The sequence below is a fragment of the Lithobates pipiens genome, unplaced genomic scaffold (genome assembly GCF_037356315.1).
Source record: "Lithobates pipiens isolate NorthernLeopardFrog02 unplaced genomic scaffold, aLitPip1_a1.2 Scaffold_16, whole genome shotgun sequence".
Classification (NCBI taxonomy): domain Eukaryota; kingdom Metazoa; phylum Chordata; class Amphibia; order Anura; family Ranidae; genus Lithobates; species Lithobates pipiens.
The window spans coordinates 451,104,474-451,124,627 of record NW_027507748.1 but is presented as its reverse complement, the minus strand read 5'-3'; the positions used below and the strand labels follow the sequence as shown (position 1 = coordinate 451,124,627).

At 42.9% G+C, this 20,154-nt stretch overlaps 1 protein-coding gene across 3 annotated transcripts in view; it reads right to left on the bottom strand.

Annotated features, from left to right (window-relative positions):
- NIPA2 (NIPA magnesium transporter 2) overlaps positions 1-19,556 on the bottom strand; it is a 40,481-nt gene extending 20,925 nt beyond the window's left edge. The window contains exons 1-3 of one of the 3 annotated variants that reach the window (XM_077482789.1): positions 19,394-19,556; positions 2,330-2,567; positions 240-296 (exon numbers count right to left, since the gene is read on the bottom strand). In XM_077482789.1, coding sequence (XP_077338915.1) covers positions 240-296; positions 2,330-2,468 — 196 coding nt within the window. In that variant the 5' untranslated portion in view covers positions 2,469-2,567; positions 19,394-19,556. Of the gene's footprint in view, positions 1-239; positions 297-2,329; positions 2,568-19,333 lie in introns of all 3 variants that reach the window. The other 2 variants (XM_077482791.1, XM_077482790.1) reach the window with 2 other exon arrangements.
- Positions 19,557-20,154: the final 598 nt, after the last annotated feature.

Sequence of the window (20,154 nt, the reverse complement as noted above, 5' to 3'; positions counted from 1 at the left end):
TTAAAATAATAATAAACTGATATATTTTTATGCATACATGTACATATATATGACGTTTGGGGGTCAGAAAAATGAGAATGGGAAGTGTCAGAATTGGCCCGGTTTGGAAAATAGTTAAAATAACCACCTGACAGAAGTCCAGCCCACCACACATGCTGCTGTTCTGGAAGTTTTTATCAAAACTTAAGTTAAGCCTGCATGTAGGAAATAAAATCATCTTCTTCCTTTAAAATACCTACTTGACAGAAGTCCAGCCCACCACAGCCATTCTTTAAGGTATGCATGACCTCCTTGACCTACAGGCAACAACAAAACAATAATGAGGTGTTATAAATGTGATCGGTCCTCTTTAGAATGGTAATGCACTGAAACAATAATGTAATTTATTCTTATACATTGGCACATACATTACAGTTCTTATAATGGCGCCAACCACTTAACTAGATATTTGAAAATTAAATTCTGGCAATTAAATGTTACGTTATCTATACAGCCAGCCTTAGCTTGTGCTTTCAGTATTACCAAGGAGTTAACATGTTATCAAACTGACACTACTTAAAAAAGGGACCTTGCAGCTAAAACACAAGGTCAGCTTTTTAAATTCCCTTCCACACATAAACACAGCACAAAACTTCTAAAAATGTTTTTTAAAAATTCCTGTAGGGTGAAAAAGTATAGTGTAGGGTGTCATCCTCCTTCTGAAAAGATCTGGAGGAGGAGTAACCCAAATCACAGTAAAGCTGGCCATACACTAGGCCAACTTTGAAGGACCATGACTGAAAAATTGTTAGCTGAACGGCAGTTGCATCAAATCAGAAGCAGCTGCTGTTTTGTTATTTTGGCAGCCACTGACACCAGCTATCAGAACACAATAGGCGCAGCAGGAGATGGAGGAATCTGCTAAAAAGAGAAAAATAAATAAAAAATAAAATTTCATGCACCCTGCAGGCTGGAAAAAGAAATAAGAAAACCTGTGAATGGCCAGCTTAAGTTTACACTCCCAGCACTGTGCTGCAGTGTCTTGCAAGTTTTGAAGTGCTCGCAATTCCCCAGAATCTGGTTAAAGTGGATGTAAACCCACTCTCATCCTTTCTAAACTACTGCCATAGGGTTTATCTGTAAGGATATACATGCCTTCTGCATGTATCCTTACCTGTCAAAAGTCTCCCCTCTGTCTGTTATGAGACCCGAAAAACTGCAGATTCTGTGGGTGGGTCTGTTGTCTGGAGTTGTGATGTCAGTAGACTCCCCGCCCACCTCTACACTCCCCTTGTCAATATGCATTTTCTTCTGTGTATTTCTTACACTGAACTTCTGCTATGATCACCAACATCCAGTCAAAACCCAGAAAAGTCAGCAATCACGCTGAGGTGTGGAGCAGCCAATCCTGGGAGAGCCAGGTGTCAGTTTTTATCCCACTGAAAAAAAGATAAGAGGATTGCTCAGGGCTGGATTAACTCTTCATGGCAAGACTGGGCACAGATGACATTAAAACCCAAATTGTACAAGGTGCAATCCTTAATTAAAAAAAAAAAAAAAAAAAAAAAAAAAAAAAAAAAAAAAAAATTGGGTTTACATCCACTTTAAGGAGGATGTTATGCTTTTTGTAGTTGCCTTTCCTCCTGCTTTTGTAGCACACACACTATAACTTTCCTATTTACACTTTTACTTTGCAAAAAAAAAAAAAAAAAAAACAGACCTTGCAAGTATAGTGTTTTGAACTTTTTTTTTTTTATATCTATACACACACACACACACACACACACACACACACACACACACACACACACACACACACACACACACATAATTTTTAATTCCTCTTTTGCAAAAAAAGTGTGATGTGCCCTTGGCTTCCATTTAAGGCAGAATTTCAGTTCTGGATTCATTCTAAGATACTTGAGATTTCAAAACTGAGCAATTTGGTATCGAAGGTGGACTACATTTGTTCTGCAAGAGAAATGCTTCATTCTTACAAAGATTCCTACAATAGCTTCTATGAAATTAGCGGGTGGCTAGAGTTTAAACCCTTTGGTGCTTATGGTAACTTAGTAGGCCTCCATGTTTAGAACTGATTACTGATATATTACATGGATCTATGCAAGTGATCTAGGTAATCAAGGCCTGGCTCAGGAGCGCATTCGCCGTTTTATTGCCGTCTGCATTTCTGTAGGAAAGGCACCCATCCTCCGTTTCTGTGTTGGCAACTATCATCACTAGGCCTGGAAATTAGGAAGTTTGTATTCAACAGGAAAAAAAGACCACAGTAAAAATGTTCATATGGGGTTCTAAACAATTGTGCTTTGTTTTCAGTATTGCAGCTGTATACCTGCTCTCATAGAGCCCTTCCTAGCCAGCCGGAGAAGTCCTTTCTTTTTTAGGATGAAGCTTCCTCCAATGAAGAAACTGGAGCTGATCGCCAATATGAGCCCGATATAAAAGTCATATTTTCCCTTGTCTTGGCTCATCTTGAAATGCTGTTAATCCAATCACATTGGTGTCTGTCCTACAGACCCAGATACATCGACAGAAGAATACGATCTTCTATGAGGAATCCACTGTTACATCTGTATGAAAAAAAGGAATCAAGTCATTTGCAGTAACAAAGGAAAACATGCATACCATGCATACACACACACACACACACACACACACACTTTTATACTCGACAGTATTTTGAGGGACAAAGCTCATTCAAGAAAACCATTAAATTCTATATCCCCACCTACAGTGCCTTGCAAAAGTATTCACCCCCCCCCCCCCCTGGCTTTTTACCTATTTTGTTCAATGTTTTTTTAATCTGAATGATATGTGATGTATCAGAAGACAATAGTCTAAGTTGGTGAAGTAAAACTAGAAAAATATATACCGTATTTATCGGCGTATGTTGCCCCCGCCCCGCGAGTGTCTGGCGCAGCCAACCTTCATGCAGTAGTACTTTTGCTCGCAGGCTTGCGAGTCAGGGACACTTTTGTCCCTCCGCAGTCGCCCTGTCAGACTGGGAGCGCTTACCCGACGTCCCGGACGGGCGAAAAAGCCTTTTCTGAGTGGAAAAGGAGGGCCCTTGCTTGCAGCATGGCTCCTTACCCTTCCTGGACTGTGGGAGCAACGTGCTCTTCCCACTGGTAACATTCTTAATGATGTCGTCCAGCGAAGCTCCAAATAGTCACTCACCAAGGAAGGGCAAATCTGTCAGAGCTTTTTAGATGCCTGGTCCGCAGACCAGCATTTCAGCCAGATCAGGCGCCGTAGCACCACTGCTGATATCGAAGCTCTAGAGAGCCGGGGGGAGTGTATCCAGGGCCGCATCACAGACATACTTAAGGCCGTGCACCAGCTGGTCTGCTAGTTCTACTCAGACTGGAGGAGACTGTTGCTTCTCCAATTCACGGTGCAATAGCTTTGCCCTCTCTGTAAGGGTCTGCGACACTAATGACATGGCCAGTGCCAATCGTAACGCTGTCCTCACTACCATAAACATAGACCGGGCCACTGCCTCGGCCCTCCTGTCGGTAGGGTCCTTAAATGCAGGAGCCCCTTCTACCGGAATCGTGGTTACTTTATTTAACCTGGATAAAATGGGGGGGCCACCAACGACCGGGGAAGCCACCAATTTTTTTAAAGGAGGCTCTCTTCAATGGGGGAAAGGCACCACCATCCTTTTTTGGACTGAAAAGGTCCGTTGCGGGCTTCCCCATTCCTTGTATATGAACTTATCAAAATAAGTCAGATACGGAAACACCTTAGGTGTACGGGCTGGTTTACGGGACCCAAAAGGGACCGACACCTCAGTGGAGGATCCTGCTGCATCCTGTATTTTCAGGGTATCCTGCACAGCGGTGATAAGTGCTCCAACTAGCGCTTTTTCCTGCGTGGACTCAGACACAGAATCATCCTTACTGTCCGAACAGTCCTGGTCAGCATCCTCCGACACATCAGAACAGGGGCCGCCAGTCACCATGGGGCCAGAGTCTGAACCAGAGCACATCCCGGAGAACGGGGGGGACATTTTTTACCCCCCTTGCGCCCACCTCCACCCTAGCAAAGAATGTTTCCAGGACCACTGACAAAGCATCCAAGGGCACTGCACTATTTGCAGGTGAGCCGGTTGCAATTGCAGGGAGATCTGGGGGAAGAAACGCCATCTTCTGACGCCATGCTGTCCCACCCTGTCTGCCACCCTTGGGGACTTGGGACAAGGTGCTCAATTCCACCCTCCTAGCTGCTGACAGACTGAGGGGCCCCACCGCAGGACTCCCCACCCTGAGCGCTGTCCTGTGTCAGCAACAAGTCTCCAGGAGCAAAAACCGTGCTGTTTTGAGGCACAGGGACCAGCGCTAGGGAGAAACACCATGCTGAGGCTACAAGAAAATGGCTGCCGACCGTTTTTGTATAGTCAAAAACACAGCGAAAACGGCCGCCGGACCTCGAGAAAATGGCCGGACGGCCATGCTGTACACACAGACCAACAGAAAATGGCCGTGGCCACCGAATAATGGCAGACCACAGACACCTCACAGCAGGGAGACAGAGGACCAGACCACACACTGACACAGACAGCCAGCGCAGCACCCAGCTAAGGATCAGAGCCCCCCCCGGAGGACTCCCAGCCCAGGTACATACACCGCACCTCAGCTCAGCCGTGCAGCGTCCCCCGCGGGGGGGGGAGGGACAGGGAGAGAGGAAAGGGAGAAGAGGGACCCCCCAATTGACCTCCCAGGGAATGCCCAGCTGCTCTGTCCTGCCGAGGCAAGGAGAGCTGTACTTTCCCATCTGGACGAGCTGGAGGCATCCCATCACAGACTCACACCCGAGAAGTACGGGGTGGCTGCTGACCACGGCACACTGACACAGACATCCGTAGCATGTAGCTCACCGGCCACTCCTGGGGCACGAGGGGCATGTAGTGGCCGACCCAGCACGTAGCTAGAGCCTGCTCACACTTGATGGCCGGGCTGGAGAGACTACAAAGATCTATATTTATCCAGCCTGTCACCCAGCCAGCTGTTGATAGGAGATCACAGGATTGCGCAAAAGGCAAAAAATATCTAAAGGACCGATCGTCCCGGCAGGGAGCCTAGGTCCTTCTCCTTCACTAGGAAGTAAAAGAACTGAGCTGCGGGAGGCAGGCTGAAGGGTTATAGCCAGAGGGACTGCCTCCTAGGTGGAACTATGCAATTCTGCTGTTTTCACATGTAATACATGTTCTGCCTAGTCCTCTCCTGAAGGTGGCGTGATAACCCTATGGTCAAGATTTAATGGAGCTGTGTCCATCAATGAAGGAAAGAGAAATAAGATCAAACTCCTTTCCCGGGTGGTAGCAGGAAATATCTTGAGGCCCCTTACTCAATTGGTCTCCGACTTCCCCCCTCTCGTATTACTTTTGCTACATGCAGCTCTCTCGTGTTCTCAGCAGCCAGTTCCCGTCAACATCTCTCCAAATGGTACAATCTCCCCTAAGCAGGTGTTTATGACAGATTGCTCTAAGAAGCCCACCTCCCATCTGTACACCCACCTGATTTCACTGCCATTACCTGACATGGGGTCTCTGATGGCAGGGGGATGCCCAGCAACTGGACAACAATAACTGGGAAGGTATTTAGGACTTACCATTCCCTATCCTATTTTTCCCTCCGTGACAGACTTATACAATGCAAGATAATACATAGATCCTACTTAACTCCCTTTTAGACTCCATAAAATGGACCAGTCCCATTCTTGGGAGTGCTAAAGATGAGGGCAATCCCCGGGAGATTTTTCCCATGTTTTCTGGACATGTCCTGTAATAGCTGGGTACTGGGTGGAGATTCTCGATATTATCAATTCTGTGACACTCCTTTACTGTACCTGCGTCAATCTAAATCTGCCTACTGGAGCTAGTAGAAAACCTAAATTTCAAGAGTGGCAGAGAGAACCTTTGTTAGTCTACAACTATTCTACGCTAGGGAGGCCATAAGGTTACATTGGAAAAAACAGGCCTCCCATCAATCCCCTTTTAGAAGCAATTGCTAAACAACAATCTTCCATTATGTAAAAGACACATATGCCAAAATGGATTGTCCTGCTAAGTACAAACAGCTTGGATTAAGTGATAAAAAGAACATTCCACGGCTTGGTTACCCTTAGCGTTTCAGGTTGTTTGATCATTTAAGTGTCTGCCCCTGATGGGGTCATCCCTGGAGCAGCTTCAAGTGATGTGAAGTGATGCTCCAAGTGTGTCGATGTGTAATTACATCAAAATGTTGAATAATCAGATTTAAAAAAAGAAATAAAATAATAATAATAGTATTATCAGTTTCTTGGAGTACATCACAGGACACAGAATAGTCCATGACTAACTGGGTTATGTGCCACCTATAGGTTAATGGATGCTGGCAGACAGGAAGTATCCCTATATAACACCCTCCTACTCCAAAAGTTCTTATGTTTTGTAGCAAGCAATGAACTCCAAAAGTGGGGAGGGACCTCAGTTTCCCGTGATGTACTCCAATAAATGGATTTCACAGGACACAGCAGGCTATAAATCATGACTACCTGGAATGTCCCAAAGCAATGCACTTGAGGGGTGTGTGACACAGCAGCCACCATCAGGCCCAAAGAAATTACTTAGCACACTGCGGCCAAAAGCCCTTACGCCCACCTGGTAAAACTTTGTAAAGGTGTGTAGCAAAGATCAGGTTGTAGCCTTGTAAACTTGAGCCACTAATGACTCATGATGAATAGCCCAAGAGGCTCCAACACTTCTAGCAGAGTGAGCCTTTATTTGAAAAGGTGGAAATTTACCCTTCAAGCCAAAGGCAATAAGCCTACAAATCTACCATGAACTGGTCTACTTAGTAACGATCTGACCCTTCACACTATCATTCAAGCACATCGTGATGGCCTGCACCACATCTAATAGCGTGGAGGCCTTTGTATCCTGGCCTGGGGGAAAAATAAAAAAAGGCAAAAAACAATGTCCTTATAATGATGCAGTTGAAACAAACGTCAGCAAATATGACAGTTGAGGACGAAGTACCACCTTGTCATGATGGAGTACCAAATGCCACTCTTCACAGGAAAGGACCAACTATTCCGAAACCCTTCTTGCCAAAGAAACTGCCACCAAAAAAATTAATAAAAAACGACTATCCGAGTCAAAAGAACTAACCAAACCTCACAGAGTAGCTCAAAAGGCAGTTTCTGTAAAAGAGAAAAGACCAAAATGTAGATCCCATGGACAGAAGGGTGACCAATCTGGGCAACTCCTTGGACAAACATGGGCAACAATGAATGAGAAGCAAGTGGCCTTTGGGAAAAAACTGCCAAGGCGGAGACTTGTTCTTTATTGGTACTTAAAGTAGTTGTGAAGTCAACTACACTAGATTGTCAAAAGTATTGGTATTATAAACCGATTTGAAATAAAAAAAAGGAGGAGGAATAAGTCAGTCTCTGGAACTGACATGATTACGCATTGTGCCATAAGATGGAGTGCTTGAAACAGTGACACCCTCTTCTGCCAATTTACCGACACATTTGATCTCCAACTGTGAAGGAGGGAAATAACAAAACTCCAATCTGTACTTGTGGGCAACTGTAGAAAAAAACCCAACTGTCTGAAATCATCAAGCTTCTGAAAAACCCAGGAACCTTTCCCCCAGCTGAATGAGCGAGGGGTGCCCCTTCACTGTGAAGTAGAGTTTTACTCAAGTTTTGCTGACCAGGCCTTTTTTTTTTTTTTTTTTTTTACTTTGGCCCCCGAGTCCTCCCCTCTGAGGTCCATAGCCTGGGAGTGTCTGTTCAAGAAGGATCTAATGTCACAGCACAGGGGATTTTTTGGTGTCTGCAAGACAGAACGTGAAATGGCTCCCAATCAGTGCTCTCAGCCAGTGGCTCTGGGAGTGTTCTGGCGAGGGGGCTTCAAAAGACTTTGGTCACAAAAAGGTCAAAGGGCAAGTTCAACTTTTCATGAAAAATTAAAAAGGTGAACCAACTCTTAATATCCTGGCCATGCCCCTTAACCCTGCTGCACATAGTGACTGTGCTGTTAATATAGTTGTCTGTACAGTGTGGTCACTCTGACCAATAAGCCCTTGTCACAGCCCCCGGGTAAGTATTTATCATAATGCTTGCAATGGCAAGCACTCATTGGTCAGTACAGCCACACGATCATGCTAACCATTTAGAGGCACACTTAAGGCTTCTTCCTCCGCTAAGGTGTCCCAAAAGAAAGCTCTTCTCTTTGGTCAGGATGGTCATGTGGTCATGCTGACTAATGAGTGCATCAGGATGGATACTCACTCTGCGACGGTGTATTCAACACTTCCTGGTGTGTAAAATACCTACTCCCCCATCCCACACAGTGGTTGCTCCTGCCAGCTCATATGTCACTACAAAAAGTAGTGTGTGGCAGGGATGGTAGGTATTCGACTTACCCAAATATCTGCAGCAGCTGAAGGGTCAGCCTTTCAACACACATTCTGCCAGAAAGGTAAATATATTGCCTTTTCTTTTAAAGGCTAGCTTTTATATCAAAGTGTCCCCCCCCCCCCCCCACCTCCTCTTAGTGTAGCTCACACAGTAAAATCATTACCTTTATCTCTCTCTTTGGATAATCCCTGTGTGGCCCTGGCAGAACCTACTGCATAAGCACAATGCAACATTATTCACACATATAGACTCATGGCAGCCCCAGCCATTGTAAAGTAAATTAATTACACAGGTTGTGCCCTTTGTACTGTTGTGAATTCATAAAGAAATACATTTAATATTCACTGCCAAAGATGAGATTTCAGTAGGCCTAAAAAAGTGGATGAACTATAATTTTGATATTATTGAACTGTCAACCTTTTAGAGAACCTAACAAAATACATGACCTCACACTTTTTGTTTTTACAAATGTACAGGGGATTAGTTATCTGTAACTTTTACAAACCCTGTTTTGAAACAAGAGACTGGAACAATGGTAGCTTTTGTCACCAAACAAAAAGATGTTTACTTATTTTGTTGGTTAGATTGAGAAGACCAAACTTGCATAAGTATTTATCACATGGAAATAATCCTTAACTAGAAAACCCCATTGAGCGTAAGTGAAGACTGTTTGGACAATATACAACCATGAAGACAAAATTCAATAGCCGACACCTTGTCCAACAAAACCTATTGAGTGAATTGTAGGGACTTGAAGGGCACAGCTCAGCTATCTAAACATTTATTGGACTGCTCAAAGTCCATCTCAAAACATGGTGTTAGATTGATATGCAAGTCAGACATATTTCAAAAGTACTTCAAGTAATTCAAACTATATGTGATATTTAGAGGTCGACCGATATATCGGCCAATATTTGCAGTTTTTTAAATAATCGGCATCGGCCGATTTGTGCTGATAAAAAGCGGATTTAGAACTACAGCGGGACTTTGAAATGACTTCTGTATAGAATGGTCTAAGTTGACTGAGTCGTCATAGCAACCCTTTCCTCCACTCTGGGCAGGCTGCCAAGAAAAGAACAGAAAGATACAATGTTTACACTTGAATGAATTAAGTCATCTCCATGTGTAGAAGTTCTCAGTTTAACCATTTAAAGACTAAATCTTTTCTGACACTTGTTGCTTACAAGTAAAAATCCTGTATTTTCTGCCAGAAAATCACTTCGACCCCCCAAAAATTATATATATTTTTTTAGCAGAGATCCTAGGGAATAAAATAGCGGTTGTTGCAATATTTTATGTCACACGGCATTTGCACAGAGGTCTTTCAAATGCATTTTTTTGGGAAAAAAATACACCATTTAAAAAATAAAAATAAAATAAAAAACAGTAAAGTTAGCCCATTTTTTTTTTTTTGTCCAAAAGTTTTGACTACCTGTTTTTATTTTATATATATATATATATATATATATATATATATATATATATATTTTTTTTTTATCTAAATCATACATACAAGTAAACTGATTGGAGGTTTGTTTTGTTTAATAAATGTTTAAGTGTAAGAAATTTTCTGTATCACTTATGAAGGCCGCTTTCACACTGGAGCGGGCAGGCGTTGATGGTAAAACGCAAGTTTTAGCGGCTCTTTACCATCATTTTAGCGGTGCTATTTGGCTGCTAGTGGGGCACATATAACCCAGCTAGCGGCCAAGGAAGAGGTTAAATGCGCCCATGAAGCACCGCTGCCAAATCGCATTGCATGCGCTTCGGCAGTGGTGCCCATTCATATCAATGGGCAGGAGTGGTGGATGAGCGGTATACACCACTCCAAACGTGCTGCTTGCAGGACTTTTTTTTTTAAGATCCTGCCAGCGCATCGCCTCAGTGTGAAAGCACTCTGTCTTTCACACAGACTGCAGGGGAGCCATTTTACAGGCACTTTACAGGCGCTATTTTTAGCCCAAAAGCGACTTAAAACGCCCCAGTGGGAAAGGTGTGTTAGATCAAGGGGGATTAAAAATAAATAAATAAATAAAATAAAATCGGCCTAACATATCGGCCCAAAAAAATCGGCATCATATATCGGCTATCGGCCGCCATGATTTCTAAATATCGGCATCGGCATCGGCCAGAGAAAAACCCATATCGGTCGACCTCTAGTGATATTTGTAGGTCACAAAAAGAGATATTATAATGTTAGTAACTAATGATCTAAAGAACTTTGTCATAAAGAAATTATATATGAAAGTGTGATTATAAATAGAAGTGTTTTAGCAACGAATTAACATTATGAAAAACATATAATCGTGATTATAACCTATGTCTAGATAAACAAATATTAATTGGATATATATCAGAATTATACAGATAAATAATTTTATGGGATATTGATTGATATATATCTAACCTGTGTCCTTCCGAAATGGACTAAAGATTTAATAGATATGCATTGATATACACACACACACACACACACACACACACACACATATATATATATATATATATATAAAACCATTTTATACAATGGGGATTATTCAAAATTATGTTAAGCGTATTTTATATTATATCGTTTACTATGATTCCTGAACACTAGAGATATATTTGTTAGAACACATGTGAGACACCTGGTGGTTGAAGGTGCTATTACCTTAAAATCATTAGACTCCTGGGAAAGCTAACCATTACATGTTGCCTGTCAATGAGGAGGGAACACATACCGTCTGGGCAGAACTTAGTATAATTTTATGATCTTTTTGTTTAAGAGGATATTTAAGAAACTAGAAAGATGCCATAAAGGAGGAAGCTTAGGGACCCACCCTGAGAAGGGACACTGGAAGACTCCCAGACAAACTGATGCTCATGCATGAATACCCATTTTTACATTCATGAAGATCCCTGCTCCTTGGAACTCGGAGGTCACACAAAGTAATTCCTCTGTAAGAGAATCCATGTTGAATGCCCTGGCAGCCATCTTAAAAATCCTGGTAACCAACAATCCACACTTAGACCCCCTTTCACACCAGGACGTTTTGCAGGCGCTATAGCGTTAGAATCCGCCCTAAAGAAGCTACACCATTGTGTGCAGTGTGAAAGCCCTGAGGGCTTTCACACTACAGCGGTGCGCTGGCAGGACGTCAGAAAAAAGTCCTGCCAGCAGCTTCTTTGGAGCGGTGAAGGAGCGGTGTGTTTACCGCTCCTCCCCATTGAAATCAATGGGGCAGCGCTGTAATGCCACCGGCAAAACGCCGCTATTGCGGCGTATTGCCGGCGGTTTTAACCCTTTCGTGGCCGCTAGCGGGGGGTAAAAGCGCCCCGCTAGAGGCTGAAATGCTCCGCAAATCCGGCGGTAAAACTCCACTAAAAATAGCGACGTTTTACCGCCGACGCTATCAGCGGTGTGGTGTGAAAGGGGTCTAATAGCCATATTTGGAATGGGTAAATATTTGTTTATTATATCTTCTATGTTCTCTTAAATATTGATGTTTTGAATATTCTATTATTGAAAATCTTTCTCCCGAATCAATAACCGCCTTTTAGATTTTTCTCTAAATTCTATTTTTCATTATAAATTTCTTCTTTTGCATAGTTGCCAATTTTATTGACAAACAAACGTCTAATTTATTTCACATTGTTAACCACTTACTTAGGGTGGATTTGATTTAAATCAAGTTGATGTAAATCAAAATCATGATTTAAAATCACTAGTAAAAAGGCTTGATTTAAATCAATTTAAGTCATCATTTTTAAAGAGCAACCGTCATCTCTGTCCCACAGCGGCTCCTCCTCTCACCTGCTGTTGACTCACAGACAGTCCCATTCACTTTAATGGGACGGCCGGTGATGCGACAGTGACACAACAAGGTGAGGGGATCTGAAATGACAGGTGCTCTTTGAATGCAAGAACTTATTCTTGTTGGTAGTTAGAATCTTAAATATTTGCAAACAAAATTAAGGTTTCCTATTTAGTAATATAAATGTACATAATAAGCTGTCAGGTTAGTAAAACGATATCAAAACTGATTCAATCATACAGTTTGTAGCGTACATGGATTTGCTAAACAATGGGATAATGGAATATTTCTGAACTCCGTTTTATCTCATGGTTACTGTGAAATTGTGTGAATGCATCAATGCAGTGCATGTTGTCTCAGCTTGCATTCACTGACCAAGTTTACCAAAAACATAAATATTGCAGAATATACAGCCTCATGCTACATAACTAAGCTCCATTTCATGCTGAATAAACTAAATTATTAATGCATCTTAAATAGAAAACCATCTTTAGATTTTTACTCCAAAAGCATTTCATTAAAATAAATTTGATAAAAATCTTAAATAAATCTATGATAAAAAAAAAAAAAAAAAAAACACACAGATTAAAAAAAAAAAATTATTGATTTACATCCCCCCTGTTAAAAAATGATCCATGGGTGCTGCCTGTACTGACATTTAACCATCAATCAAGATATAAATGTTAATTGGTTGATTATCTGTGGCTTTAATACTTTTTACAATACTCATCTGGGACAAGTGTGCATATCAGAAAAATGAGAATATATTCACACATTTTTGTACCTGATCCAGGTCAGAGACACAAAGTATTAATACCAGATGTTGTGCATGATAGTCAGGTAACTAGCATTTTCAGCCTCCCTCCCTGATTCATGGGTCCCCAAAGCAAAACATCAATTGAGCCTCCCAGCAATATTTCTCCAACACTTGGTAATGACAACCGGGACAATGGTGTAATTGGTCCCAACATATGGTATGTCTTAATTAAGGGCAGGCAACAAGAGAACTGTTAACATAGTCAGAACACTACTAGGGATCAGTGCTGAGGATAAACATAAGTGAAGAGTGGCAGTACAGGAGACTATAGTATACCTAAAGCCAAAATGTATTTTCCCCTTTTTGGCTAGAGTAGGGAAGGGTTATAGCCACTGTCAGTTTTTTTTTTTTTTTTTGCCACCAATGTCTTATTCTGAAGAGCTCAAAATACAACAGGAAGTGAGAGCATATCTTTCCAATGTGAGGGATATCCCCTCTTAACAATATAATGTTCCTAGGTCAGGCTCAGGAGTAGCGGGTGCTATAGCAACATCTAGCAGGAAACCGGAACCATCACAGATCAACGTTCATATTCGCCAGCACATCAAAGTCGTCCAAAAAGCTGTTTTTTTATTGAAGAACGATCATTTTACAAAGAGAAAGGTGCAACATTTTGGAGCATAGCAGGACCCCTTCATGGGGCATGTGATACGCGTTTACCGTGACATACTGCTATCCACCAATGAAAGCCAGAGAAAGGGTTCTGACACCCCCCCCCCCCCCCTTCTGTCGTCGAATGATGTTACAATACTGCCAAAACAGCATAATATACAAAAGGCAGCAAACATTGTCAAAGCATACTATACAAAATTCCCCCTGATGCTGTTTTTTCAACCATTCCTATTCAACCCAGTGGGCTGAACAAAAATAAAAAAAAATAAAACAGATAGGTCGCCATACTAACTAAAGCAATGTTAGTGTGGCAATCTCCCCCGCAGAGCTATTCTGTTCTGACAGGTAGATTGCTCCCGTGACAGAACACACCGATCGAATGCTGGTTTTCCTGTATGCCCTATTCGATAAAAGACAGTCATTAGATGGTTTCTGTTGAACTTGCCGATATTCGGCCCATGTGTACCAGTCTTTAGGCATAATGACTAATAAAGTCCTGGCCAGTATGAACAGTACTGCGAGAGTACATATGGGTCAGTAAAATGACACAGAGAAAACACATGGGTTAGTACTGTGGGGGTGTGTAGGGATCAGTATGGAAAGAAAGAAAAAAAAAAAAAAAGACCAACCAAACCCACAGGGCATTGGCAACCAGGGTTTTACTGATATAGTCACACACACAGAGACACGCACACCCTTTATGTTACGTCTCTGAATTTGTGTAACTAGGTCAGTAAAATAAGACTGAGGTAAGCCAAGGCCGGATCAAGGATATGGTGAAAGGGCCACATGTAAGTCTTAACATTTGAATTTTTTCATGAGCACAAAAAACCCCAAAAATGTATGAATTATATTTACAGAATAAGTGGTCTTTCTAAAATTAAAAAGTATACATGCATACATGGGCATTTTAGTCATTATGTACTAAGGGAAGCTCTGGAATAGGAATAATAATAATAATTTAGGCTCATGGGGAAGTCATCTTCACATATGTTATCAAGATGGGACAAAGCAAAACAAAGCTGTTTCTTTTAGCAAAGAGACCAATTATAATGCGGTGGCAGCTACTGGAAGTGCAATGCCACCCCAGGGAGTGCCACTGCAACATACATGACTAATTAGGAAACTACTCCCTCAGCAGTAGAGATATTACTACGCACAAGCAGTAAAAATAATAAGCAGAGAAAAATACTTAAAATTGTTTTACAGCCATTTAAAGGTTAGTAATTACATTAATGCAAGGGTGTTTCTCTTAGGACCAGGAGAGAGACAGTCTTGTCAAGCTACAGATACTGTTTGCTGAACTGACATATCTCCTGTAGATAAAGTACAAGCTGTTAGTGCTCCTGAAAACCTGACCACAGTCATATTTAATGCTGCAATTGCAGATAGCTATGCTTAACAATGTGGTGGTTAGCATGGGTTTTAACAGCATACATGCAATGCTGATATATGCTCACCTAAACACGCAGTTTTACCCATCAGCAATAACTAATGAAAAAATTGTACTTCTGTTTGGTCACTCCTGACGATTTACACATTCCTAACATGCTGCACATTCAGAACAGGTGATGCAACTATTCTAGCTTTGAAACTTGTGCTTAATAGCGCATAAAATCAGATTACCACATTTCTGGCATGTCCCCCTGTATTCCTCTTGCTACTGTTTGTCTCTGGAAAGCGTGCCTCAGAGCTGAGAGAACTTGCCATTGTGAAGCCTCTGTCTCCTTCCTAGCTGTTGTCAGACCAATGGAAGGGGGTGCAGCTTGGACTAGGGATAGGAAGCACCTAGCAACATGGGATAAAGTACTACTGATATTTTGTCTAATAATGGATGGAATCGTGTGGGGGGGGGACTGAGTTCTTCTTTAAAACCCTTGCAAAAAAAAAAAAACAACCCCCAATGCACACAACACTTGGTTCTGTTAAACTTGATGCAGTGGTTGCTGAGCAGCATGGTCAGACAGCTCACGCACACTTGTCCCACAGCCATCTGACCATGTGAAACTAACAAGATGAACCTATAGTTAGCTTTGAATGACAATGCAGGAGGAGAGGGGACCTGTCATACAGTGCACACGGAGCCTACACAACTCCTGTCCCTTCTCCTAAACGGACAGAACAGAACAGCTGAACGCTAGAGACTGCCATATCAGCTTGTGTTTTGGTGAATGATAACGCTCCAATCCAGTGCAGTCATATACTACAACACAAGCCGAAGGCTACTTCATCTAATCCTGCTGCAGAATGATTGGGTGGCTTTATTGATGGTTGTAACGAAGAAACCCCATAAAATTGGCTTCAGTCTGGGGTGGAGCTACAGACTGCACTGATAGAAATAAAAATGTCATCTTATTTTAAATCCACAGCACAGATTTCAATGGGACCATGTGCTATGTGCACTGGGTCCCCTTGGGGGATTCAATAAAGGTTTTACATTTTTGTTTTTCAAAGAGGAGCGTCACTCATTTTTCAGTTTATTAAAAGTCAGCAGCTACAAAAAAATAAAAAAATAAAAATAAAAAATAAAAAAAAAACACACACACACCTGTTCCAGGATCCAGACATGTGCTCACCCAAGCAATCCCTTCTCTCCCCGGCATCTGTGTCTACAAAGCTGGGTTCCCACTGTGCAAGCTCAAGTTGTGCTGCGCCTCCTAAATGGTTCAGCAGTCTTTGGGGACCTGCGACTTGTCCCAGAACACTGGAGGGAGGGGGGAGAGGAAAAATTTGGCTTGGATCACCTAGACCAGTGATGGCAAACCTTGGCACCCCAGATGTTTTTGAACTACATTTCCCATGATGCTCATGCACGCTGCAGTGTAGTCGAGCATCATGGGAAATGTAGTTCCAAAACATCTGGGGTGCCAAGGCTCATCATCACTGGCCTAGGCGATCCGTGCTGAAGATGGAGCAGGTACCTGTCAAAACTAGGTACTCGCTTACCCCCACCCAAACAAATGACATGCCAAATGTGGGAGGTGAAAAGTAAAGCGGCACTTCCTCTTTTGGGTGAAGCTCCACTTTAAAGTTTAGCTATACCGTATGACAGAAATAAAGGACTTCCAGCACAAAACCACCAAAAAATGGAGCTCGGATGCTGCTTATGGGTGAGTGGATGTTGCTGCATTATATGAAACTATTAGTTTCTTTTTCTTATATATTTTAGGCCTCATGCACACAGGATTTTTCACTTACTCTCCTAGACTCCTTTTCTCCTAGCAATAGCATTTTGGCAGAAAAAAAACAAACACTTGCTGGTAAATGTATACCACATTTAGGTGCGACAAGCGCTTGGGCATTAATTCATTTCATTGGCGAGAATAATAATTTATTCTGGCCACTGAAATGATTTCATGCTCAAGAGCTAAATGCGTCTAGCGCTAACATGCATTTATTTCTGTCTTTAAACGCCCCCACCTCTAAACACCTATAAGTGTATGAACACATAGGCTAAAATGCAGGGGTGTTTAGAGTAGGGTTGCCACCTCATCTCTTTAAGGGCCAGTTCACACTGCAGGCGAGGCGACTCCGACTTGCCTCGCCGCGACCTGCAGCGGCCTCGGCGGCGACTTGCAAATGACTTCTGTATAGAAGTCAATGCAAGTCGCCCCGAGGTCGCCCAAAAGTAGTACAGGAACCTTTTTTCTGAGTCGGAGCGACTCGAGTCGCTCCTCTCAGAACGGTTCCATTGTACAGAACGGGGGCGAATTGCGAGAGCGAGGCGAGGCGAGTCGTGTCGCCTCGCATCGCCCGCTGTGTGAACCGGCTCTAAAACTGAACACATATAAATTACACAGGTTCTAAATAAGGATGAGCTCAGGCGTGTTCACACCCCCCATGTGCAGAGCCCTCCAGGAAGTCGGCACTGCACTGTGCTAATCACAGACAGTGAGACATTTCCCGATCTCTGCAGCTGCACATCGGGACAATGTCTCACTGCCTGTGATTAGTGCAGCGCCGACTTCCTGGAGGGCTCTGCACATGTGCTGTGCGAACAAGCCGAAGCTTAGTTCTGAGGCTGATTAAGGTGGTAATGAAGCTCACTTGGTGCCTTATCTGCTTTAAAATTTGCCTCAGAACCTGTGAAATTCATATGCGTTTGGGTTTAAAAGGGATGAGGCAGCAACCACAGTTTGGAGGCCAAATGCCCCTAAAAGCCATGCTAAAAAGGCCCAGTGTGCATGCATGGGGCTTTAGAATGGGGTGCATAATTTTAAAAAGGTGCCTTGAGTGGGGGGGGGGGTTGAGAAACAGCTGCATCTGATACATTCTGCAGGAGAGCTTGTGCATTTGAAAAACAATAGACTTAGAGTCCATTTACACAGGGGCAACTTTGGATTCGACTTGAAGTCGTCCCAAGTCTCCTCAAGTCACGCAACATGATAAAATCAATGTAAGTGAATGAGAGCCATCTTAATGTACACTACTGAAGTCGCTCCGACTTCAGAAAAGGTTCCTGTACTACTTCAATCCAACTTCTAGGCAACTTGTACCCATTAATTTCAACGGAAGTTGCCTCCAAGTCGGATCCCCGGTCTTAACTGAAGCAACTTTCCAGGAAGTAGTAATAGTTTTCTAGGCAAACCCCTCCCTCCCACAGAGCGGATTATAATGTGATTGGCCACTGGCAAAGTCCCCTGTCCTGGAAGCAACTTCAAGTTGCCTTATAAGTTGCCTCAAGTTGTGCTGTGATTCATACTCAAGTCGTGTCCAATTTGCCTCCCCAAGTCTCACTGGAAGTCGTGTTGCCCCTGTGTGAATGGACTCTTACTGGCCAAATCACCAGATAAAAAATAGAAGAAAGGAAGTCTAAAAAAGGAAACGTATGCACCAATCACAGTTAAAAAAAATGCTCATTTGTAGTATAATAAATTTTTGCATTTGGGTTTAAGCCTATTATTCCCTCCTGTATTGTATTGTAACTGTACTGTCTGCCCTCATGGTGTAAAGCGCTGCGCAAAACTGTTGGCGCTATATTATTATACAGGAACGGCTGTGCTTTACAACACGAGGACAGACAGTAGTTACAATACAATTCAATACAGGAGGAATCAGAGGGACCTGCTCGTTAGATGCTGTATAATAATATTATTACTACTAATATGAATTATTAACGCATTACACCTATGTATGAGATCAGGCATCCTTGGATCCTAGAGCAAGGCCACCAGGGAGCTGTCACAGTACTGGGCCAATCACTTGTGGCCAAGGCATTCTCCACACCACCGCATGTATACACGGGACATGTATGAGCGACTGCAAGGATTGCCTTGGCCGCTTATGATTGGCCCAGTACAGTGACAGCTTCCTGCTGGGCTTGCTCAGATGAGTTCAGACTAGGATCTGCACTGCCCTAGTTATAACTGATGGTCTTCAGCTTCACTGATGCTCAGCTGGGGTGGGGAAGCTGACTAGTGGCAGCCTATCTGCAGTGGTTTTTAGGCCCCCTGCACTGCTGTCCCATTTGCTGTGGGTATTGGAACATGAGAACAGCACTGTATGGAATCAGAAAGCTCTTCTCTACTGAAAGGAGATGGGGCTTTGTAGTATGAGGGCACTCAGCTTCAGCCATAGATAGCCCATTGCTGTAGCATGAAGATACACACAGGAGCATTGTGGTTCCCACACCTAAGGACAGCCCTACACTGGATTCTCATTACCTACTTAGACCCTATTAGAACTGGAGGACAAGGCTCACCTCACTAAGTCCCTGCCACATCCTCTAGTATGACACACACATGTATACAAAGCATGTCACCTGCTCTCTGGCCGCAGGCCGCCCCTCATTCGCTGCTCATCCCCCGAGGTCGTACAATCCATGGATCCCCAGCGGACAGATCCACAACCCGGCCGTGACGTCACTACGGACCCTGCCAGCTTCCTACTTCCGCCACTGAGAGAGGGGAGGGGGGATGAGTCACGAGCCGGGCCATGTGACATGGCTCAACTTTATCAGTAGGAATACAATGGCATTGTGTTGGAGAGGAGTATGAGGGAGTGCTTAGATGTGTGCTGAGGTATAATAGTATTTACCAATGTCTTATGACAGAAGACATATCCGTAGTGAGATAAATGTGTGTGTGACCCGTGAATGCTCTCTAATGAGGCAATACAAATCCACGGTGATGTGCTCAGTAACCAAAGTATGGGCGACCCAGTGTTTGTATAATCCAGTACAGCAGGCCTCGGGAATCTACTTACATACAAACATCTTTATTAACCACTTGCTTACTGGGCACTTAAACCCCCCTCAGTCCCAGACCAATTTTCAGCTTTCAGCGCTGATGCATTTGAATGACAATTGTGCGGGCATACAACACTGTACCCAAATGAAATTTTTATCATTTTTTTCCCACAAATAGAGCTTTCTTTTGGTGGTATTTAATTACAGCTCAGAGTTTTATTTTTTGCTAAACAAACAAAAAAAGATGCAAAAAAAAATCATGTTTAATAGTTTGTTATAAAATTTTGCAAACAGGTCATTTTTCTTCTTCATTGAAGTGCGCTGATGAGGCGGCA